At 35.4% G+C, this 26,279-nt stretch overlaps 1 protein-coding gene across 1 annotated transcript in view; it reads left to right on the top strand.

Moving 5' to 3' along the window:
- The window catches only part of SPRED1 (sprouty related EVH1 domain containing 1), a 110,761-nt gene that overhangs the window by 53,556 nt on the left and 30,926 nt on the right, over nucleotides 1-26,279 (top strand). The window contains exon 2 of the mRNA XM_061157620.1: nucleotides 2,036-2,210. Coding sequence (XP_061013603.1) covers nucleotides 2,036-2,210 — 175 coding nt within the window. The remainder of the gene's footprint in view (nucleotides 1-2,035; nucleotides 2,211-26,279) is intronic.

Below are 26,279 nucleotides of genomic sequence, written 5' to 3'. Positions count from 1 at the left end.
ATAGTGTTTATTAGGTGTTAGGCTTTGTTTTAGTTTATTGAAGGTGGGTGTTGTAACTCTCTCAAGGACATGTAGCTAAGATGCTGAGCTAGGATCTAACTTTATAATAGAGTTTGACTTTAGACTTCTTACTCTACCCCCAACACTGTGCAACTTTAAAAGAATACAACTCTCTGACAGAAAACTACTTGTGCTATGAAATATGAAGAACTTCTAAAAATCAGTAATAAAAGGCAACACAATACAAAATAAATGACTTAAAAAGAAGGCATAGAAATGGTCAGCCAGCATATGAGAAAAATGCACAACGTCATGCTTTCATCATGGAAAATAGATATTAAAATCATAGTGGGTTACCACTTTATACTTACTGCAGTGAGTACAGTTTAAAAAGTTGAAAACACCAAATGTTGGCACAGATGTGGAGTAACTGAAACTATCATACATTGTTGATAGGAATGTAACGGTCCAGTCACCTTGGAAAACGGTTTCTTATATAGTTAAATATACTCCCCTATGACTCATCAATTCCATTCCTAGGTAATTATTCAAGAGAAATGAAAGCATGTCTACAAAAAAACATGTAAGAATGTTTATAAAAGCCTTATTCATAATAGCCAACACCTCGGAACATTTCAAATGCCTATCAGCATAAGAAAGAATACATGAATTGTGATGTGTATTTATTCAGTGAGAGGACTGACTACTTAGTGTAACAGAGAATGAAGCCCTAATATGACAACACGGAAAGTGAAAGAAGTCCGACAGAAGGGGAGGGTACACGTGGTGACTCTGTTTGATCCCATGTAAGAGGCCCAGAGCAGGCAGGACTGGTGTGTATATTGGAGACCGTGTACAGCGGTGGTTACCTTGGTTACCTATGTGATGGGCAGGAGGCCTCAGGGAATTTTCTGGAGTCATGCAAGTGTTCTATATCTTGATGTTGGTTGTGTAGATGAGTGTGTTTGTCAGAATTTGTGGAATTTTATATTTAATATCAATATATGTGATTATATGTAGAGTATACACCTCAGTCAAATAAATGTCAATATATAAAGTAGAAAAAAAAGGCAAGGAGTGGGTCTCAGACAGGCACTCTGACAACGGAAATGACAACTGGCAAAGAGCATTCAGAGATACTAAGTAGCACAGAATTATTATGTTGAGCCTCAGTTGATAGTGGTAATAACCAAGACCTGTTTAATTTTCAGTGTAATTTTCTAAGAAACTCAGTGTAATTTTCTAAGAAATTGGCAAGATATTTGACTTTCAGAAAGAATATAATGATTATTATATTAGAAGTTTTAGAACTAAAATGCTTAGATGTCAGTTATCTAGAACATTACTATATGAAACATTTCTTAGATTTTCTGTAAAAAGTAGTTGTGGAATATTGGGAAATAATTCTGAATGGAACTGGAATGTGGTGTACCTCAAGAATAGTTCGCCAAAAAGAGAGCATGAAAAGGCCAATTGGCCTGATAGGTTACTAAAACAGAACGTTTCTTTATATATGTTTGTGTGGTTTAGATTTCTAATTGTTATAAAAAAATTGAAAATGTATCTGAGCTAAGCATGTTTGTTTCAGCATTTTATTTATAATATATTTCAGAAATGTTAGAAGCATAGAGGTGTCACAATTAAATGTGCTAGAATACAACAGTATTGTCTGGTTATATGCTAGGAGATGGTCATACGCAGACAACTGATGGTAGCCTCTATAGTTTGTCTTTAGGATCCTTCATTACTTGTTCCATGGCAGTCAAATGTGCTTGAACTACTCAAGTAGTGGAATGAGAGATCTGTAATCTTTTATTGTGAGATTGGTCTTCAAAATAAAAGTTAACCTCTAAGTTAGTTACTCTGGGTTTTGACCTTTTTCAGTTAGGTTACTTTCTCTGGACTGTCATGGAAGTAGTGAACACTTAGGTACCACACATTAAGCGATGTGGTCTTTGATTTCTCAAAGAAGACTGACATATTGGCTGGTTTTGTTTATGGAAAAGCTAATTTCTAATCTTTGCATCTATTTTAGTAATAGTTATGCACGAGTGCGAGCTGTGGTGATGACCCGGGATGACTCAAGTGGTGGATGGTTACCACTTGGAGGGAGTGGACTAAGCTGCGTCACTGTCTTCAAAGTCCCTCACCAGGAAGAGAATGGCTGTGCTGACTTTTTTATCCGTGGAGAGCGACTCAGGGACAAAATGGTAAGAATAATGCATCTTTTGCTATAATTTTAAGTTGTACAGAATGAATTCTCTATGTAAAATTATGATTAGTATACTGTTATTTATGGAAATTGTTTTTATCCCAGGTTGATGATTGTTTCTGTAACTCTTTTAATGTTAAAGACAGCACAATGCCTGTTTTCTTTGCGCCTGGGACTGGTATTAATGTACGCATGTTAAAGGGGAGCTGCTTTTCTGATTAGGTTTAATGCAAGAACATTCATGAATAGTCCCCCTAGTTTTTAAACCAGGTGCACCTTCCTCGCCTTTTCCCCACTATTACTTAAATTGGAGATTGGCACTATAGTCCACAGGCCAAATCCAGGCCTGTCATGTATTTTTGTACAGCCCATGAGTTAAGAATGGATTTTGCATGTTTAAATGACTGAAAAAAATCAGTAATGATTTTATGAACATGAAATTCAAATTTCAGTGTCCATAAGAATTTATTGGAACATAGCCAGGCTCATTTGTGTATGTTTTGTCTGTGGCTGCTTTCACACCGCAGTGGTAGAGTTGAGTAGCTGTAGATACCTGGCCCCTACTCTAGACTCTTGTGTTCGCAGGTTCTTGCTCCTTTCATCCCCTGTCAACCTAGGCTCATCACGTGACTAGTAGGTGGCCATCCTAGGTTATAGCTCTACTAACGTCCACACAGATAAGTGTTTCCTTACATTCATATGTTTTAAATTTTGAATTCAACATTTGGTAATGTTATGCATCTACTCTTTTAATTATTGTAGAAAACTGTTTCTCCTTTATTTCATTTATGAGCCGAAAAATAATTATATCTGAGAAGCTGAGATATGTTAATGTTGTTCTGCATCAAGCAGAACTTAGAAAATGAGAATAAAGTGCTCAAAATTTCCAAGGCTCTTGAAAATAGCTAGAATTCCCTTTAACTATTTTGTGAACTCATTCAGCATCTATAATATTATTTCTATTGAAAATGTGTTTTAAGTTTTGAATAATTTTCATATATAAATATTTTGAATAAACTTACTTTTAATTTTGATTCTTGGTTTCTGCATATTTTTTATTCCTGAATTATTTCAGTAATTTAAAAGGTTAGCTAACTTGTCTGTGCTCCAGTTTCTGTCTCAGTTGAATCTGATTTAATGACTTCCCTAAATCATCTTGAAAGACTTTTAACTCTTAATTTTTTACGAATTTAGGATTCCCTTCTGACGGTATATCTCAGTTAATCAGAATGTAGTTTTAGGCTTATAAGAAACCCCAGTTGAAGTCAGAAGTATATATAATAAAGTTAACATGTCATCTCTGAAAGTGTAAATATTTAAATGTGTTTCTGACCTTGGATAACGCAGTGGCCAGCATATACTGATGCTTATTTAAAATATAACCTGTAGACTGATTCTAAGAAAGAGCCCATGGTGACCTGTACTTACATGTAATGCTTTTTGTCCAAGCTATTGATGACTGGGAAGTGTTATTGGAAAAGTTGTAGATTTTAGAAACTGAGTAAAACAGTCACAGTCTAAGTGGTTAAATAGTCCACCTGCCAGTGCAGGAGACATAAGAGATGTGGGTTCCATCCCTGGGTCAGAAAGATCCTCTGGACGAAGGCATGGCAACCCACTCCAGTATTCTTGTCTGGAGAACCCCATGGAGAGAGGAGTCTGATGGGCTGCAGTTCATAGAGTAGCGAAGAGGCAGACATGACTAAAGTGATTTAGCACACAGTACACAAAGGCATTTCTTAATAGTGAAGATGGAAAAAGAGAAGAAAGATATCAAAGGTTGAAAAAGAATTGGAGAAAAACATCTTGCTGAGAAAGCATAAGAACATGAAATAGATATGAAATAGAGAAAGAAAAAAATCAAAATGAAACAGAACTCAGTCAGCCCTACATATCCATAGGTTTCACATCTGTGGATTCAAACAACCACAGATGGAAAATATTTGGGAAAAAAATTACATAAGTTTCCAAAAAGTGAAACCTGAATTTGCCTTGTGCTGCCAACTATTTACATAGCATTTACTTTGTATTTGGTATTCTCAATAATTTGGAGAATCATTTAAAATATATGGGAGAGGGGATGCATGTGGATATATGCAAATTCAGTGCCATTATATGAAAGAACTTCAGCATCTGCAGATTTTGGTATCATCAGGGGCCAAACAGACAAGGCAGATACTGGAACCAGTCCTCTATGGATACCAAGGGACTACTGTATTGGCCATATTAATGAATGTGGACAGTTTACTTGAAGATAATTAAATAAGGAGCCAAATTTGCATCACTAGGAGTGAAGGCTAGTCAGAGAATAAGCTCAGATTGATGTTTCAGGTGGTTGCTCAGAGTGTGATTTTTGACATAAAGCTTAGTGAGAATAAGCCTGGGATTCAGACATAATCCAAACTTACTTCCTGTGATGAGACATAAAAAAGTGCCTTTAGCGTAATCCTAAGGTGTAAAATAATTAACTAACAAGAAAATATATCCTTTTGATGGAAACACTGACCTAGGAATCAGAACTGTTGTTTCAATTAGCCGTTTCTCCTTGAGAAAGCTTACTATTTGTGAAATAGGAATAATAAATATATCTCTGTGTAGGATTGCCTTATTTCTGTAGGGAATAGCTATAATAAAGCATTTGAATTGTATGTTCAAATCGTATGATCAAAGGCAGAGCAATAATACATGGCTCTAAATTGAAAATAGCAGTTTTGTGATGTCTCAAGACAAATGGGACAGTGACATTGAAATAAGCAGATTAATTGGCCTCCTCTGCTGCATAATACACTTCTAAGACACTTCTGAAGCAGTTATAGAATTGAAGTATGAATTGGTTTTCACTGCATTTTGGGGTCATTAATGTCCATTTCTATAGATATTTTTACTGATTGGTTTTATTTTAATCCATTTTTCTGGGTTCTAGTACTATAAAAAAGATGTTCACTGTGATGGTTGAATCCATAAGTTTGCAAAGTTCTTCCCAAATTAATGATAGTTTTCTTTAAAATCCTTCTTGATGATAAACTGCATTTTAATACTGTTCCCATTTAATAATCATTTAAAAGATACTGGTAAAAAAAAACTCTGTTCATTTTGTCTGTTGGTGACATCTTAGAATCCTCTACCTTGGATGAATTCTAGAAACAAAGTGAGATACCTGCCCCTCATACCTCAGGAAAAAACTTATGCCCTTTAAGAAAGAATAGATAATTATTAATGAGGTGCCTATAGCCACTGGCATAGCTAATAAACACTAGATATTTTAAAGAGGTCATATAATAGTCAAAACACTGGTAACAGTGGTGAAGGTGAAAGATGACTTTTCTGAAGAGTGAAAGAGGCATTTGGTAGAAGGTTTTTCCAGTCTTAGGTTTACACTACTTGTTCTTAAAATGTCCTGTTACGCTTCCCAGAGGGTTATGTTTCACTCTTTTTTGTTTGTTTGTTTGTTTGTTATTAATAAGAAAAGGACCACAAATCAAGAGAAGGCTGATGAGGATTTTTTCAGAAAGGTGACATTTTGTATAGTTGGCTTGGTACTAATTCATTCATTTATTCAGAGTGAACTGAAATTATTTCCTATGATGCTTGCCTATAACTTGCTTGTTTTTGTGAGTTTATTTCCAAGTTGACCTTCTGCTGATCTACTTTAGAGCTTCCCAAGCTGTATGCCATGAATAGGTAGATATAAGTGGCAGGAGCTGCCCAGGCTGGTTACCTCTTAACCACGAGGCTCCTTCTCTTTCCCGATTGCCTTATAATCGTTATTTTTCTGAGTATGCCTGAGGAAAAAGTTGGAAAGCACTGCTTTATGTAATTGGCTTTCATACTTTGTTGATAATTCAGAGAAATTTAAAAAAACACTAGGCTTTGGTGGTGTAGCCCAAGATAATCAAAGTACTATCTTTCTCCCAGACACTTGGAGATGTATAGAATGGTCTCTGACAAGCATAGATTCTCAGAACCCTTTTCTTGATATGTATCAGTTGTATTCTCTGTTTCCTTCTAAATCTTTATAGCCTTGATTTCTCCCTTAAATGCCAACTAAAACTTAACTGTTAATTTGTATAGATAACCTTTACTATAGAGCTTTAGATTCCCCATGATAGAAACTCTTTTGTATTCATTTTTATATAGTTGCTATTCTCTATTAGTGTGACATTTTTATTTTATAGGCAGACATTTTATCAACTTACTATATATAGGTTAAATTATTTGACCATTTTTAGTTGAATTGTATGTGATTAGAAAATCTAAAACATTAAATTATAGCACATTTTAAAGTCTTTATAAGTACCTGAATAAACTTTCAGTAATATCAAAATTTTGCTAAAATAGTTCCTGCTAAACAAAGTTTTAAATAACTTTGGGATCTAAGTTAGCCATTCTTCATTTCCCCTGAAATCAGGAACAAGACAAGGGTGCCCACTCTCACCACTACTATTCAACATAGTGTTGGAAGTGCTGGCCACAGCAATCAGAGCAGAAAAAGAAGTAAAAGGAATCCAGATAGGAAAAGAAGAAGTAAAACTCTCACTGTTTGCAGATGACATGATCCTCTACATAGAAAACCCTAAAGATTCTACCAGAAAATTACTAGAGCTAATCAATGAATATAGTAAAGTTGCAGGATATAAAATTAACACACAGAAATCCCTTGCATTCCTATATACTAACAATGAAAAAACAGACAGAGAAATTAAGGAAACAATACCATTCACCATTGCAACAAAAAGAATAAAATACTTAGGAGTATATCTACCTAAAGAAACAAAGGACCTATACATAGAAAACTATAAAACACTGATGAAAGAAATCAAAGAGGACACAAACAGATGGAGAAACATACCGTGTTCATGGATTGGAAGAATTAATATTGTCAAAATGGCTATTCTACCCAAAGCAGTCTATAGATTCAATGCAATCCCTATCAAGCTACCAACGGTATTTTTCACAGAACTAGACCAAAGAATTTCACAATTTGTATGGAAATACAAAAAACCTCGAATAGCCAAAGTAATCTTGAGAAAGAAGAATGGAGCTGGAGGAATCAACCTGCCTGACTTCAGACTCTACTACAAAGCCACAGTCATCAAGACAGTATGGTACTGGCACAAAGACAGAAATATAGATCAATGGAACAGAATAGAAAGCCCAGAGATAAATCCACGAACCTATGGACACCTTATCTTTGACAAAGGAGGCAAGGATATACAATGGAAAAAAGACAACCTCTTTAACAAGTGGTGCTGGGAAAACTGGTCAACCACTTGTAAAAGAATGAAACTAGAACACTGTCTAACACCATACACAAAAATAAACTCAAAATGGATTAAAGATCTAAATGTAAGACCAGAAACTATAAAACTCCTAGAGGAGAACATAGGCAAAACACTCTCCGACATAAATCAAAGCAAGATCCTCTATGACCCACCTCCCAGAATATTGGAAATAAAAGCAAAACTAAACAAATGGGACCTAATGAAACTTAAAAGCTTTTGCACTACAAAGGAAACTATAAGTAAGGTGAAAAGACAGCCCTCAGATTGGGAGAAAATAATAGCAAATGAAGAAACAGACAAAGGATTAATCTCAAAAATATACAAGCAACTCCTGCAGCTCAATTCCAGAAAAATAAATGACCCAATCAAAAAATGGGCCAAAGAACTAAACAGACAGTTCTCCAAAGAAGACATACAGATGGCTAACAAACACATGAAAAGATGCTCAACATCACTCATTATTAGAGAAATGCAAATCAAAACCACAATGAGGTACCATTACACGCCAGCCAGGATGGCTGCTATCCAAAAGTCTACAAGCAATAAATGCTGGAGAGGGTGTGGAGAAAAGGGAACCCTCTTACACTGTTGGTGGGAATGCAAACTAGTACAGCCGCTATGGAAAACAGTGTGGAGATTTCTTAAAAAACTGGACATAGAACTGCCATATGACCCAGCAATCCCACTTCTGGGCATACACACTGAGGAAACCAGATCTGAAAGAGACACGTGCACCCCAATGTTCATCGCAGCACTGTTTATAATAGCCAGGACATGGAAGCAACCTAGATGCCCATCAGCAGATGAATGGATAAGGAAGCTGTGGTACATATACACCATGGAATATTACTCAGCCATTAAAAAGAATTCATTTGAACCAGTCCTAATGAGATGGATGAAGCTGGAGCCCATTATACAGAGTGAAGTAAGCCAGAAAGATAAAGAACATTACAGCATACTGACACATGTATATGGAATTTAGAAAGGTGATAACGATAACCCTATATGCAGAACAGAAAAAGAGACACAGAAATACAGAACAGACTTTTGAACTTTGTGGGAGAATGTGAGGGTGGGATATTTCAAAAGAACAGCATGTATACTATCTATGGTGAAACAGATCACCAGCCCAGGTGGGATGTACGAGACAAGTGCTTGGGCCTGGTGCACTGGGAAGACCCAGAGGAATCGGGTGGAGAGGGAGGTGGGAGGGGGGATCGGGATTGGGAATACATGTAAATCCATGGTTGATTCATATCAATGTATGACAAAACCCACTGGAAAAAAACAATAATAATAATAAAAAAAAATTAAATTAAAAAAAAAAAAATAAGCCATTCTTAAGCTTCTGTAGTAGGCCAATAAAATACTATAAATTCACTACTTAATGTTATTGTGCTTTTTAAATACTGTGCCAAGAGATGACAAAAGTGAAGTAGGCTATGTAGAAAGATACAGTCAGACTCTACAACCCCTGGATGTTCTGTGGAAAATAGAAGAATTCACTGTGCAGTGTTAAAGTAAACTTAGAAGATAGCTATCATTATGAACTTAGAATTTATAATAAGTTAATACTTGAAGAAAGAAAAAAATTGGAAACATCAAGTTTAGAAAGTTGCCAGGATTTTAAGTAATTTTTAAGTTGCCAGGAGATTAAGTAATTTTTTTGATTAATAATTAGCTTGTGGATAAAAAGTGGTTTATAAAAATTAAAATGCCTATGAGATGTGGCACTAGTGGTAAAGAACCTGCCTGCTAATGCATGAGATGTAAGAGACGCCTGGGTCAGGAAGCTCCCCTGGTGAAGGGAATGACAACTCACTCCAGTATTCTTGACTGGAGAATCCCATGGACAGAGGGTCCCATGGGCAGTCTGCAGTCCATAGGGTCGCAAAGAGTGGGCACAACTGAAGTGATTTAACACACAACACACACATATGAAGTAATAGTTATATTGTTTAAAATGGTACATTTAAAAATATTTTTGTTGTTGTTGCACTGGGTCTTTGTTGCTCTGCATGGGCTTTCTCTAGTTGCAAGGAGCAGGGGCTACTCTTTAATTACCACATGCAGGCTTATCATTGCGGTGGCCTCTCTTGTTGCAGAGTGTGGGCTCAAGGGTTTGCGGCTCACGGCCTGTAGAACTCAGGCTCAGTAGTTGTGGTGCATGAGCTTAGTTGCCCCGCGGCACATGGAATCTTCCCCAACCAGGGATCAAACCAATGTCCCCTGCATTGGCAGGCAGATTCTTAACCACTGGACTACCAGGGAAGTCCAAAACTTTCTAGCTTTTTAAAAACGGAGTTTCTTTACAGTTACTAGAGCCTACAGCAAAATTAGAGTATTTGTTTTTTAGAAAGAGGGTAGAGTGATTATAACATAGCAGTAGCTTTATTAAAAATGAGACTCATTCTCCTTACCACCATGGAAAGCCCCAAAAGAACAGGGAAACATCTTTGTACCTTGGATTGAACTTTATAAAAGTACAGAATAACAGTTTTCTACTTAGCTTTTTCCACTGTGCCAACTGTGAATTTTTCCATTGTGAAACTTCAGTCCTTCACAGCACTCTTCCCCCTCTAAAAACCAATTCCATTAATTAGCTTCCCCTTAGGACTCAGGAGCCCTCTCTCAAAAGAGACTGGTTCTCCTATTCACCATAATACTGGAGAGTTAGGGAAATGAGTGGACTGGGAGTAGAGATAATGTCAGCATTTTGTTCTTATTCTTCTCACAGAAAGTTCTATGTAACCCACACACTTAAATTTTTTGATACTCTCTGTACCATTCAGAACACCATCCTTTAGCTTTTGTTTTCATCTGTTGATCTTAGGAACTCCCTCTCAATGCCAGCTTTTCCACACCGGACCCTCCACATCCTTTCTTGGCTGTTTTACTTTTCTTCTGGTATTTATTCAGCAGGTTACTCTTCTGGATCTGCTTTTTACCAGAATTTTTCCATATGAGGAATTTTGTGGTTTCATGTCATTTCTGTTATATTTCCCATCCCTTTCTGTACAGTTTCATGCTTACTATATTATCTGTGTGTCCCATTTCACTAGATTTCTTCTGACTTTAGTATCTTTTATTTCTTTTTTTAATCCAATCTAAATTTTCCTTGTGAGTCATTTAAACCACCCATTTATACACATTTCAGTGGACAGTATATTGCTGAGTTTTAATCTTACCTTACACTAAAGGAATATCACTGAATCCACATTATAAAAGGGAAAGTTCAGTATTTAAAGATGAGTCTTTCATGTAATAAATATTTATTGAGCATCTATTTGCTAGATATCACTTTTCTGGGCACTGGGGATATGTAAATGAATGAAGACAGAAACAGTTCAGAAAAGGCTTCTAATATTTTTTCAAAGCACAGCTTTACCTCTTTATAACTTTTATATTGCTTACAATACTGAACTTTCTAAAGCTTGTGTCAGATAATTCCTTTAGTAGTTCCCCTCAGTTTCCTAGAGACAATTTCATCTCCTTAATTTCACCACAATAAACTTGTGTAATCTGACCCTTACTTCCTTGAATCTATCTGCTTATTTCCCAAAAGCAACATTTCTGTGATATTGTCTTACTGAATTACTCATAGTTCACTAAAAGCATACATTGAACGTAAGGAAAATGTTACCCCCTTTTCCCATTAACTAAATAACTATGACACATAGCATATTGCAGGTTTTATCTGGAATGGCGAATGTGGATATCCATTTTGCTGCTGCTAAGTCGCCTCAGTCGTGTACGACTCTGTGCGACCCCATAGACAGCAGCCCACCAGGCTCCTCTGTCCCTGGGATTCTCCAGGCAAGAACATTGGAGTGGGTTGCCATTTCCTTCTCCAATGCATGCGTCCACACTAAGTCGCTTCAGTCGTGTCCGACTCTGTGCGACCCTATGGACAGCAGCCCACCAGGCTCCTCCGTCCACAGGATTCTGTAGGCAAGAAAACTGGAGTGGGTTGTCATTTCCTTCTCCTTCCATCTTGCTAGTCTTGAGGAAATAATAATGCCGGGAACAATTTCCATTTTATTGTCACAGGTGAATCACAGATGGACAAATGGGAAAGTTGAGTTGGAGGAAGCTCCTTGGGCAAACCAGTTTTGCTGTGAAGGGTTGTAATGGAAAGAAATGCTAATAATAACATTCATTTAGTTTAGAATAACCTGTTCGTTTTAGGGTCAGTCCATTGAAAAAGATAATAAATTGTACGGCTAACTTTTTGTACAATGATGAATTTTGTGATCTCACTGCAGTTTGATAATAGTTCATTCTTGTGTATTATCGATATTCTTTGAAGAGGAAGAAATGTGCCTGCTGTATTTCTCTTCTCTTTCTTTGGGAGCAAAAAAAAATAGTACACACTCTGTATGGTTTCCTGAAAATTTAAGTTTTAGAATATTCTCATATTACCTTCCTGGTTGCTTTTATTTCCTCTTTTTAGAAAACATCAGCTTAGCACTTCAGCACTCTCTTTACAGATGACACTACAGTTCCTCTTAATTTTTTTCATATTTTATTTTTTTAATTATGAAAGTATGATACAACACATTTACCAGAGACTTGGAAAATACAGAACAGTTATTAATGCGTACGATTCTACTATATACTATTCTTTTTTTAAGTAGATAAAATAACATTTTCAGTTGAAGTTTCAATATGAAACTCTCAAAAGTTAGTAGAGTGAATAGACAGAAAAGTAGAAGGATATAGTAGATCTAAAAAACACTATGAACCAATTCAACGTAATTAAGATTTATAAAATATTCATATAACAGGATGCAAATTCTATTCAAGTTCTCATAGACTATAAAGCAGAAGACATTGGAACATATCCAGGGATGTAAAACAAGGTGCAAAAATTTCATGGTCAAAAGATCATACAGAGTCTGTTCTCTTATCACTGTGGAATTATGTTAGAAATCAGTATTAAAATATTAAATATTTTTATTTAATAAAATAAAAAATATTAAATTTTAAATAAATTTTAATAATGATAAATTTTAAATAAAATAAAAAATATTTGAAATAACCTGCATATTGTCATTGTTCAGTCGCTCAGTCATGTTCAGTTCTTTGCAATCCCATGGACTGCAGCACACCAGGCATCCCTGTCCTTCATTGTCTCCTGGAATTTGCTCAAACTCACGTCAGTTGAATCAGTGACAGCATTTTGTCATTTACTTCCTCTTTATTTGTTTTGAATTAACATCATTTCACTCTTTAGTTATTGATTTATATTGGTTGATATAGTTAGTGAGGTTCATGATTATCTTGGCTTCATCTTTTCCTTTTATACCTGATTGTAATATATTTCACATTCTTTCCATTACATTCTCATTGCCATTAAGCTATTATAATGGCTAATGTGTACATATGAAAGTGCACTCAGCTGTGTCCGACAATCATGTTTTATGTAGTCAGTGTTTTTCAGTTGTGTTGATAGGTGCGTAGTGGTAGCTCATTGTAGTTTTAATTTGCATTTCCATAATGGCTAGGGTTGAATATCTTTCTGTGTACTATTTGTATCTTCTTTGGTGAAATATCTCTTTGTGTCCTTTTCCTGTTTTCTTATTGGATTGTTTGTTTTTTTGCTGCTGTGTTTCAAAAGTTTCTCTTTTTATTTTCCAGATACTAGTCCTTTATCAGGATTTATGATTTGCAAATATTTTCTCCCAGTCTATAGATTGTGTTTTTAACCTTCATGGAATATTTTGTAGAGCAAAGTTTAAATTGATAAGGTCTGAATTTGGTAATAAGGAGTTCATGATCTGAGCCACAGTCAGCTCCCGGTCTTCTTTTTGCTGACTGTATAGAGCTTCTGTATACAGCTGCTTTTGAACTGTGGTGTTGGAGAAGACTCTTGAGAGTACCTTGGACTACAAGGACATTAAACCAGTCAATCCTAGTAGATATTGACCCTGAACATTCGTAGGAAGGACTGATGCTAAAGCTGAAGCTCCAATACTTTGGCCATCTGATGCAAAAAACTGACTCATTAGAAAGGACCCTGATGCTGGGAAAGATTGAAGGCAGGAGGGGAAGGGGATGACAGAGGGTGAGATGGTTGAATGGCATCACCAACTCAATGAGCATGAGTTTGAGTAAATGGTGGGAGATGGTGAAGGAAGCCTGGCATGCTGCAGTCCTTGGAGTTGCAAAGAGTCAGACACGAATGAGCAACTGAACAACAGCTCTTATTAAAAACCAGCTGAACGTTTTTATGTAGGTTCTCCATTTTCTTCCATTGCTCTGTCTGTCCATAGGAATCACACACTGTTTTTTTTTTACTGTAGCTGTATTGTAAGCCCTAATTGTGGGCAAAGTGATCTCTCCCATTTTATTTCTCCTTTTCAGTATTATTTTAACTGTCCTGGTGTCTGTGCCTTTCCATATAAATTTTAGAATGAAATTGTCATTGTCTACAAAATTGTTTACTGGATTTTGATAGGAATTGTATTAAACCTGTTGGTCAGTTTTGGGAGAACTGACTTCTTTATTGTGTTGAATCTTCCAATCTATGAGTGTGATTTGTCTCCAGTTTAGATCTTTCAATTTCATTAGCATTTTGTAATTTTCAGTGTATAGATCCTAAAGATACATTTTGTTAAGTGTATACCTAAGTGTTTGGTTTTCCATGGAGCAATTTTATATACTGTTGTGTTTATAATTTTGGTTAGTGCATGCTCATTTTGTGTGAACAGATATTCACTTCATCAGTCTTGTTGAACTATGAGGTTTTTTGGTTGATTCCTTGGAATTTTCTAACATAGGCCATTGTTGTCATCTACAAGTATGAGCAGCTTTATTTCTTCCTTTTCCATCTGTATGCCTTTTATTTCTTTTCCTTTCCTTGTTACAGTGGCTAGAACTTTAAATTCTATGTTGAATAAGAATGATCATAGTGGACATTCTTGCCTCTTTCAGATCTTAGCAGAAACAATTAACTCTTTGACTCTTGAATATGATATTAGCTATAAAGTTTGTTACGGATGATTTTTATTGAGTTGCTGATAATTTTTATTATGAATGGATTTTTAAATTAGATGAATTTTCTGTGTCAGTTGATTATGTTCACATCTTCAGCTTGTTGATACCACACATTACAGTATTTTTTTTTTTTTCCAGTATTGACTCAGCCTTGTATTTCTGGAATAAGTCCCACTAGATCATGGTATATAATCTTTTTATATGTTGCTGGGTTTGTTTTGCTGCTATTTTTTGGAGGAGTTTTGTATTTAAGTTCTTGAGAGGTACTGGTCTGTAATTTTCTTTCTTTTGGTATTAAATTACTATCTTTGTGTGGTGTTGGTATCAAGGTACTGGTGGCCTCATAAAATGAATAGTGTAGTATTCGCTCCTCTTTTGTTTTCTGAAAGAGTTTGTGTAAAATTGATGTTAGTTCCTCTGAAAATATTTGGTAGAATTCTCCACTGAAACTGTCTCAGTGTATAGAGATCTCTCTCCTCTCTCCCTCTTTTGGCCACTCTCTGCAAGTCTTTGGATCTTAGATCCTCAACCAGGAATTAAACCTAGGCCCTTGGCAGTGAATGTATGAAATCCTAATAACTGAATGGCCAGGGAATTCCCAAGAAAAGTCTCTTTGCAAGCTTTTAAATTACAAATTCAATTTCTTTAATGCCTATAGGACTATTTAGGTTCATCTGTTTTATCTTGGTTGAGTTTTGATAATAATGTGACTGTCAAATAATTGGTCCACTTCCAAGCTGTCTAATTTGAGTGTAAAGGTGTTTTTAGCATCTCAAGTACTCTTTTTTTTTTTTCTTTTTTGAGGCAAGGAATACAGCTAGTCGGAAAGCTAGCTGACAGAGAAGATGGCAGACTAATGTCTCAAAATAACCATCTTCTCAAGTGCTCTTTGAAAGGCTACGGGATCTTAGCAACAACCCATATTTCATTCCTAAAATTGGTGATTTGTATCTTTATTTTTAGCTTGTCAATCTTACTAGAGATTTATTAGTTTTGCTTTTTCTCTTCTTTTTTTTTTTTAGATCAGCTTTTTGTTTGTTTTTTTTTTCCTCCTGTCTATTTTCAGTTTCTATTTCTGTTGATTTCTTTTCTTTGGTATTTTCTTCCTTCAGCTTGCTTTGTGTTTATTTTGCTCTTCCTTTTCAAGTTTCTTGAGGTAGAAACTTCAGTTATTGATTTGATACCTTTCCTCATTCCAATATCCATAGCTTTTGGAAAGACTTCAATTTACTGTAATATAAAAGTTTCACTTTATAAAATTTAATCTCACTTATTAAATTAATCAAATATTACATATCCTTTGTGTGTGTGTGTGTGTGTGCTTCAATTTAAAGGTTAAAAATTTACAGCTGTCATTATGTATTTGGATATTCTTGTGTTTCGAAATGGTTTTTGTGTTACGTGCATATTGCTGTGTAAGTCAGTTAACAAAGGTTCATGGCTGTTAAATTCTTAAGTCACCGAGATTGATTTCATCAGTATTGTATGGACCTCTCTCCAAATTATGCAGACCCAGTTGAGGGTGAAGAGAATTATTTAAGCTTATTTAGTTTTATTCTTTCAATTCAGAGTTCTGACATCTAGTGGGGACTTGGGAAAACATCAAGTAAAGGAGCTGGGTCATATTGACTGTGCCCAAGAATTTGCCACTAGGAGTCAGAGTAGTAACCTAATTGTGACAAGTTCACTTCTCTGTTTTGTATCTCATCTCCTCTTCCCTCATAACACCCCATTTCAGTATTATTTTCTACCAATCCAGTTTCTTTAATAGTTACAGGTTTCTAATGGTTTTCTATTTTTTTTCCAGTCAGTTTTGATGTTATAATTTTTCTAGGAAATTGCTGTTTCACTTAGGTTTTCAAATTTGAGATCTTAAAACCTTACACTGAATTCTTTATTACTTTCTAAATCTTTACTCTGCCTTCCATTTTAATTACATAGTCACAGTATAATTATCATATTTAGGAAATTTAACATAAATATAGGGCTTTAATCTACAGTCCGTACTTCAGTTTTGCCAACTCTTCTGATAATGTTCTTTAAAGCATTTTTGTTCTCTCAGTACAAGTAGCATTTAGCTGTCATGTGTCTTTATTCTCCTTTAATTTGGAGCAGTTCCTCAAGTTTTTTTTCATGATATCAGTTCAGTTCAGTCGCTGAGTCGTGTCCAACTCTTTGCGACCCCATGGACTGCAGAACGCTGGGCTTCCCTGTCCCTTCACTGACTCCTGGAGCTTGTTCAAACTCTTGTCCATCCAGTCGTTGATGCCATCCAACCATCTCATCCTCTGTCTTCCCCTTCTCATCCTGCTTTCAATCTTTCACAGCATCTGGTTCTTTTCTAATGAGTCAGTTTTTTGCATCAGGTGGCCAGAATATTGAAGTTTCAACTTCAGCTTCAGTCCTTCCAATGAATATTTAGGACTGATTTCCTTTAGGATGGACTGGTTTGATCTCCTCGCAGTCCAAGGGACTCTCGAGTCTTCTCCAACACCACAGTTCAAAAGTATCAATTCTTCGGCGCTCAGCTTTCTTTATAGTCAGACTCTCACATCTGTACATGACTACTGGAAAAACTATAGCTTTGACTAGATAGACCTTTGTTGGCAAGGTAATGTCTCTGCTTTTTAATATGCTGTCTACGTTGGGCATAACTTTTCTTCCAAGGAGCAAATGTTTTTTAAAATTTCATGGCTGCAGTCACCATCCAGGGTGATTTTGAAGCCCCCCAAAATAAAGTCTGTCACTGTTTCCATTGTTTCAGCGTGTTTGCCATAAAGTGATAGGACTGGATTCCATGATCTTAGTTTTTTGAATGTTGAGTTTTAAGCCAGCTTTTTCACTCTCCCCTTTCACTTTCCTCAAGAGGCTCTTTAGTTCCTCTTCACTTCCTGCCATGAGGGTGGTGTCATCTGAGTATCTGCGGTTATTGATATTTCTCCCAGCAGTCTGGATTCGAGCTTGTGCTTCATCCAGCCAGGCATTTGGCATGATGTACTCTGCATGTAAGTTGAATAAGCAGGGTGACAATATACTGACTTGATACACTCCTTTCCCAATTTGGAACCAGTCCATTGTTCCATGTCCAGTTCTAACTGTTGCTTCTTGACCTGCATTCAGATTTCTCAGGAGGCAAGTAAGGTGGTCTGGAATTTCCATCTCTTTAAGAATTTTTCCACGGGTTGTTGTGATCCACACAATCAAAGGCTTTGGTGTAGTCAATAAAGCAGAACTCTGTGATGTTTTTCTGGAACTCTGTTACTTTTTGATGATCCAACAGGTGTTGGCTATTTGATCTCTGGTTCTTCTGCCTTTTCTAAATCCTGTTTGAACAGTTGTAAGTTCACGGTTCACGTACTGTTGAATCCTCGCTTGGAGAATTTTCAGCATAACTTTGCTATTGTGTGAGATGAGTGCAATTATGTGGTTGTTTGAACATTCTTTGGCATTCCCTTTCTTTGGAATTGAAATGAAAGCTTACCTTTTCCACTCCTGTGGCCACTGCTGTGTTTTCTAAACTTGCTGGCATATTGAGTGCAGCACTTTCACAGCATCATCTTTTAGGATTTGAAATAGCTCCCCTGGAATTTCATCACCTCCACTAGCTTTGTTCGTAGTGATGCTTCCTAAAGCCCACTGGACTTTGCATTTCAGGATGTACTTGGGTGTAATCTCAAAAATGACAGAATGATCTGTTTGTTTCCAAGGCAAATCATTCAGTATCACATTAATCCAAGTGTCTGCCCCAACCAATTATGCTGAAGAAACTGAAGTTGAATGATTCTATGAAGACCTACAAGACCTTCTGGAACTAACACCCCAAAAAGATGGTCCTTTAAATCATATGGGACTAGAATGCAAAAGTAGGAAGTCAAGAGATACCTGGAGTAACAGGCAAATTTAGCCTTGGATTAGAAAATGAAGCAGGGCAAAGGCTAACAGGCTTTTCATGAAATTGACATAATTTAAAAATACTGGCTCCTGCCCTTCTTTTTGTGGTAGCTGAACTGTTACTATTTGTGAAGAAACACTACCATTTTGCCTTCTGTTACTTTTTAGATTTTTTCTAAAGTCCCATTCATCTCAGAACCCAACTTTAAACACAAATTTCTATTAGTAGATAATTAGTAAAAATGTGTTGTTTGATAACAATATAGTTTCATATTTCATAGAATGCCTTGGTGTCCTTTATAAAGGGTTTTATATCATCCAGGTACAAAGATTTTTATATCATCCAAAAAACTAAAGGTCATAATAGGAGGCAGCTATTTGAGTTACCAGTTATTGATTTTGTTTATCAAGTAATTTAACTTGAAAATACAGTTTTTATTTCAGAAATGAAATGTTTTTCTTTGATTCAAAGATACTTCTTAAAGTTACCAAAATAATTTCTTTGTCTTGTTACCAACTATACTACATCTTAGATAATGCTTTCTGTAAACATGTAATTATTTACTTGTAAGGTAGCATATGTAATAAAGTTACATAGTAGTTTGAAAGTACATATTTATTTTCACTCTGCTTTCCCAAATTATTACTTGTTATTAGTGAGACAGAAATGTACTTATATCTATTTTTGGCTTGGTCTATTTTAAATGCTTCTGGCAAATAGTCCAGTAATTTGCTCTGTATTTCCCAAAATAACTTGAAATATATCTTCAGAAGTTTTAGTTATTTAGTGACTGTCAAACCCACCCACCCCCCTTTTTTTTTCTCTATAATACATCCTAGAATTTCTTTCAGAGAAAGGAAGAATGTTTGAGATTGTAATGTTTTCACTGTCTGTAGAATCAATGTAATGTTTTCACTGTCTGTAGAATCAATCTGTTAACAAGCTCTTTAAGGTCCTGAGCACCTTTATTTATCATTCAAACTCCTCCCCATCCTGTACTCCAAAAAGTAAATATTGACCTCTCAACCTTTATGGCAGCTTTTCTATTATGGGCTGGTGGCATCACCTTGTGACTGATGACTAACGGCACCCTTGCTGCTAATGTGTATTGAAGATCTGTGTGTCAGATGCTATTTGAATACTTCGTGTATATTACCTCATTTAATTCTTAAGTCAGATGGGTAATGAAGGGTGGAAACTGGAGGGGACCCAATTACTGTAAGCTTCAGAGCCCATGAGCTTAAAATTAATTTATATACCGACATCCCTCTTATGCTTTAATAGCATTTTTCTTCTTCGGAAGTATATGTGGATTGTTGTGTTTCTTCTGTAATTCATATTTTAATCATTTTACTTTGGAAGTGTTTTGCTCATGTGAAGAATATCCATTGTCATTAACCATCTTTCTTCTTTTCCTTTCTCTTTTAACTCTTAGCCTGCTACTGTAAGAAAACCACTTCTCTTCCTTCTCTCTCTTCATCTATAATAGATTTTGATATATTTATGCTTACAGTAGGTTTGCTTTCCTTAAATTCAGAGTTCACCTATGCATCTGGTTGTTTTTTTAATAATACCTATTTAACCTTTTTAATAATACCTATTTAACCTTTCTAGAAGAAATAGAGTATTTGTTCTTTTTTGTTATCAGTAGCTCAAAAGACCTTAAGATCTTATTAAAACAGTCATGTTCCAAAAGTATTTAGCTGGAAAAGACTTGTATATCTTAGCCAATTAGATCTATTCAGATATATATTAAAAATGCAAAGCTGTTATACCAAATACCCCTGTTTTTCTTCCTTCCTTAAAGTCCCTTTCCTAAAGCTGATCCAGTCAGTCTATTTGCAGTGATTAAGTTCTACTCAAACCTGATCGGGTCTATTCATATGTAAGAGTCTGAAATTTTCTCTCTTTTTTTTTTTTGGAGGTGATCAGCATAAAAACATTTAAGTGCTTTTGAATTTGTTGCTCTTTCTAGTTAAATTTTTTTCATTATGCTTTTTTATAGTTTATAGTAAATAATTATTTTTTCCGAATCCCAATAAATTTGTAGATGGTCAAGAGATCAAAAGTTATAGTGTTGATTTTAAAACTCTTTAATTTCTTCTTTGTTAACTAGCCACATTCTTAGTGGATCCATTAGGGGTTATTGATAACGAGTTACTTTGCATATTCTTTTATAGTTATTCTTGTAAGTTACTCTTACATTTAATATTCACTTTGCAGTTGTTTATGCTCAGTATCTTTTCTGCTTGTTATTTAATATATAATCTGTCTTTATGGTAGAAACAAGGGCAGGGCCAGTGATCTTCTTTCAGATTTGTCTTATTAATACTTTCTAATTTATAAATCAAGCTCTGGGAGTTGGTGATGGATAGGGAAGCCCGGTGTGCGTCAGTCCATGGGGTTGTAAACGATCGAACACGACTGAGCAGCTGAACTGGATGGAATTTATGCATGTCCTTCATGGCTACTGTGGAGGTCTGATGAAAGTCACATACTTCTAGAATGCCTTAACCCCAGAAAGAAGCATATTCAACTAAGAAGTAGCAAAGCTGTATTAACAATTTTAACAACTTGTTTATAGAGTATTTTATGGTTGTACTTTTAATGGCTTCTGGTAGTTGCTTTTTGGGTACTGTTAAAATTATTCATTTCATTTTGTAGAAAAAAATAAAAAGCTCTAAGAGTAAGTATAGGCCATGTATTCTGGGAGAGCTGTAACCACTTCAGGCCAGTAGAACGCCTGTTACTTTACTGGATAAGTAATTAATAGATATGGAGCTTCCCTGGTGGCTCAGCAATAAAGAATCCTCCTGCCAATGCAGGAGACACAAGTTCAATCCCTGGGTCGGGAAGAACCGTTTGGAGAAGGAAATGGTAACCCACTCCCATAGTCTTGCCTGGGAAATCTCATGGGACAGAGGAGCCTGGTGGGCTACAGCCCATGAGGTTGTAGAAGAGTTGGACACGACTTAGCTACTAAACAACAGTAACAATTAATAGGTATAACTCTCTATTGACCAGAAATAATTTATCTGGTCAGCTTACTTTTCCTGCAGCATAAATAATTCACCTGTCACCTTTGGATTGGTTGATTGTCATCCCTTGGCAAAAATGTAGTTGCCATTTTCTACAGTTTCTACAGTTCCAAACACAAATGTGGTAAACATGGAACTCTGCTTCCTGTATGCCTATTACTGTTAATAATAATATGGTGATCTTACAATACAGAATTAATATAGTGAAAACTGCAATGAAGTAAAGGCAGAACACATTGTTCTGATGAAGTTGAGAAGTGGAAGTAGAAGATGGGAAGAATTCACTAATTTTTAAGAATCCTTTCAGCCCTTAAAATTATTTTTATTTTTCAAGAATGGAGATTTAGTATTGATGGTGGGTAAAAGCCTTTTGGGACATTCTTAACTACTTTCTCTTTTATACCTTTTTAATCTCATTGATCTTTTTTAAAAATTTGAGATAGATGGTTTTTATCCCTATTATTTAATAAAACTATTATTTATATTTCCTTAATGTTATAAGTGCATTTATTTTTTAAATGCTAAAGTCAGAAGCAAAACAATTTTTTAATATCTTGCATGACAAATTTTTGTACTTTGAATATGGAGGCTTTGATAATTATGTAAATGCTGAGTGATGCAGAATATTCTAGGAAGCATATTTTTTAAATTACTTCCAAAAATCATGAGTCAATTGTTGTGTCAATAGATTACCTGCATTTTTCTTTTCTATATTCCTAAATTCATAGTAGCAGCTACACTGTAGTAGCCTTTCCCTGTTTTTCATTCGCTGAATCCTGTCCAACTCTGCCACCCCATGGAGTGCAGCATGCCAGGCTTCTCTGTCCTTCACTACCTCCCAGAGTTTGCTTGTCTTAAATAACAGTTATTTTTATGGTATGCTAAATATATACTATGAACAGTATGATATATTTTATATCCTAATGTTACTTGGTAGGTAAAAATTAATGACATAAATTGACATCTACTTCAGAATTAGTTGGCATTTTGTTTTTGTACCCAGTTGGTATGGTGTGTAACCTCAATATTTATATGACTTTCAAGTGGAACACATTTTTGCATAAGTACTTGAATGAGTCAAAGAGCTAGTTCATTATCCTTAACTATTTCCTGAGTGTATTTTAAAACTCACTTTAAAAACTTCTTTTTCTGTGTGTTTTGGGACCCTGTAAAAAATAGATGCTGTTTGTATACAAGTGGTATAGGTGAGTATAGATCATGTTGAAAATTTTCTAGCAGATAGTAGTTGGAAAAGAACTTTGGGAAGTTTTGGAAAAGAGTTAACAGCATTTTCATGTATTAAAAATTAATTCAGTGACATTTCATGTAATAAAGACTATAGCACCACACTCAGGTTTTTATGTCCTTCTCTTTATTGACAATTGCAATTGAGCAGGTTTCCAAAATACATATCTCTTTTCCACTGTTTATGAATTAATATGTTATTTTATGAATTAATATTAATTAACTTATGAAGTAATAAATTAAGTAAATACATTGCAGTAATCCATAATACCAATTTTAACTTCTTGAATTCCAGAACTTAATTTAATTATGAATTTTATAATTATTATTATTGCAAAATAGTTTTTGTGACAGTTTGTAAAATGCAAGTGCTAACACACTTTGCCTGTAAGCAAGCAGGACATTATTTTGTTTTATTTGTCATTTCTTGCAGAGTTAACAAAACTTACTATCAGAGATGATTTTTTCAGTGATATGCTGGTAAAAGTTTAACAATAAACTTTTGGTGGGGGAATTGGTAGAGAGAGGCAGTGGTTTTTAGCTTAACATCAATATGAGATATAATAGAATCAATATAACATCACATCATTGCATATGGAGTTGTGAAGAAGTGATTAGTACTATACCAGTGTTTTTTCTTTTATTACCTGTGCTTTTAATGTCATGTCCAAGAAAATGTTGCCAAATCCAATGTCGTGGAGTTTTTGTCCTATGTTTTCTTTTAAGAGTTCTGTTGTTTTAGGTTTTCTTTAGGTCCTTAATCCATTATGAGTTAATTTTTGCATGTGGTATTAGATAAGTATGAAACTCCATTCTTCTGCATGTTAATATCCAGTTTCCTAGGCCCATTTGTTGAAAAGACTTTTACTTTCTTCCATTGAACGGTCTTGTCACTGTTGTCAGATATTTTGATGTAGTTTCCTTTTTGTTAGTTATTTTTGTCTTGAAAAGATGTTCAGTTCAGTTCAGTCACTCAGTCGTGTCCAACTCTTTGTGACCCCATGAACTGCAGCACGCCAGACTTCCCTGTCCATCACCAACTCCCGGAGCTTGCTCAAACTCAGGTCCATCAAGTTGGTGATATCATCCAACCATCTCATCCTCTGCCATCTCCTTCTCCTCCTGCCTTCAGTATTTCCCAGCATCAAGGTCTTTTCCAATGAGTCAGTTCTTCACATCAGGTGGCCAGAGTATTGGAGTTTCAGCTTCAGCATCAGTCCTTACAATGAACATTCAGGACTGATTTCCTTTAGGATTGACAGGTTTGATCTCCTTGCAGTCCAAGGGACTCTCAAGAGTCTTCTTCAACACCACAGTTCAAAAGCACCAGTTTTTCGGTGTTCAGCTTTCTTTATAGTCAGGCTCTCACATCCATACTTGACTACTGGAAAAACCATAGCTTTGACTACATGTACCTTTGTTGGCAAAGTAATGTCTCTGCTTTTTAACATGCTGTCTAGGTTGGTCATAGCTTTTCTTCCAAGGAGCAGGCATCTTTTAATTTCATGGCTGCAGTTACCATCTGCAGTGATTTTGGAGCCCCCGCCAAAATAAAGTCTGTTACTGTTTCCGTTATTTCCCCATCTATTTGCCATGAAGTGATGGGACCAGATGCCATGATCTTAGTTTTTTGAATGTTGCGTTTTAAGCCAACTTTTCACTTTCCCTTTGACTTTCATCATGAGGCCCTTTAGTTGTTCTTCGCTTTCTGCCATAAGGGTGGTGTCATCTGTGTATCTGAGGTTATTGATATTTCTTCCAGCACTCTTGATTCCAGCTTGTGCTTCATCCAGCCCAGCATTTCACATTATGTATTTTGCATATAAATTAAATAAGCACGATGACAATATATAGCCTTGACGTGCTCATTTCCCAATTTGGAACCAGTCTGTTGTTCCATGTCCATTTCTAACTGTTGCTTCTTGATCTGCCTACAGATTTCTCAGGAGGTCAGGTCAGGTGGTCTGGTATTCCAATCTCTTGAAGAATTTTCCATAGTTTGTTGTGATCTACACAGTCAAAGACTTTGGCGTAATCAATAAAGCAGATGTAGATATTTTTTCTGGAATTTTCTTGGTTTTTCTATGATTCAATGGATGTTGGCAGTTTGCTCTCTTAAATTTTGTTAAATGCTATTTCTGGTTTTTCAGTTGAGAGCATTTGGACTTTTTCCCTTCATTCTGTTCACGTAGGATATTACTTTGATCAATTTTTATGTGTTTAATTGTCCTTGCATTTCAAGAATAAATCCAGTTTGGTCATAGTGTGTATCGTCCTTCTTATATACTGCTGAGTTTGGTTTGCAAATGTTGAGGATTTTTTCATCAAGGATCTTGGCATCAAGGGTTTTTGCATCCTTTATATTCATAAAGGATATTGGTACATAGTTGTCTTGTAGTGTCTTTGTTAACAGGGTAATGCTGTCCTCATAGAATGCATTAGGAAGATTTTATTCCAATCTTTTGATAAAGGTTCAGGTGCTGGTATTAGTTCTTTAAATGTTTGATATAATTCACCAGTGACATTAGGCCCAGGGTTTTTCTTTGTCACGAGCTGTTTGATTACTGATTCAGTTATGGTTATGTATTTATTAAGATTTTTCTTTTTGTTTCTTCCTCGATCTGTCTTATTTTTCTAGTAATGTGTCCATTAAATCTAGGTTATCTGACTTGTTGGTGTAAGTTGTTTACAGTACTCTCTCATAGTTCTTTTTATTTATGTAGAATTGAAGTAATAATGTCTCCATTTTGATTCTGATTTCTCTTTTTCTTCTTAGTCCTTCTAGCTCAAGATTTGTCCATTATTAAAATCATTTTGAAGAGCCAACTTTTGGTTTCATTGATTTTTCTCTATTATTTTTCTGGTCTCTACTTTGTCTCTCCTCTCATCTTCATTATTTCCTTTATTCTTTTTGCTAGGTTTGGGTTTAGTTTGTTCCTTAAATTTTAAAGTTATACTGTTGATTTAAGATTTTTCTTTTTTTTTAAAATGCAATTGTTTACACCTATACATTTTCCCCTTAGTACTGCTTTCTTTGTTTCCTATAAGTTTTGCTATGTTGTATCATTGTTTTCATCCTCTTTAAGTGTCTTATAACTTCCCTTATAGCTTCTTCTTTGATAAGTTGGTTGTTTAATTCCCAGAATATTTTGAATTTTCCAATTTTCCTTTTGTTATTTATTTTTAACTGTATCTTAATTTGGTCAGAAATACTTTGTATGATATCCATATTCTTTAATACAGTGAGATTAATTTGTGGCCTAACATATGGTGTATCCTGAAAAATGTCGCATGTGCATTTCAGAAAAACATGTGTTCTGTTACTGAATAGAGTGTTTCGTGTGTCTGTGTTTCGTATGTGTCTGGTCTAGTTGATGACGGTGTTAAATTCTCTATTTCTTGAAGGATAAGGTCCTTTCTACTCACCTTGGCTTATGTAAATTGTATGCAAGCTGTGCCAGGAACATGTGCACAGCTGTCTGCCCTATGGCTGGGAGTGGGTGTGAGGGTTGGTGCTGCTACTATGCTAGTAGCTGAAATTGACCAAAATTAACTGCAGTTTACTGTCCATGTCTTTTCCTGAAAATTAAAAGCTTTCAACAGACTCTAAA

Source organism: Dama dama, chromosome 12 (assembly GCF_033118175.1).
Source record: "Dama dama isolate Ldn47 chromosome 12, ASM3311817v1, whole genome shotgun sequence".
NCBI lineage: Eukaryota > Metazoa > Chordata > Mammalia > Artiodactyla > Cervidae > Dama > Dama dama.
This window is presented reverse-complemented; position numbering and strand designations above follow the sequence as displayed.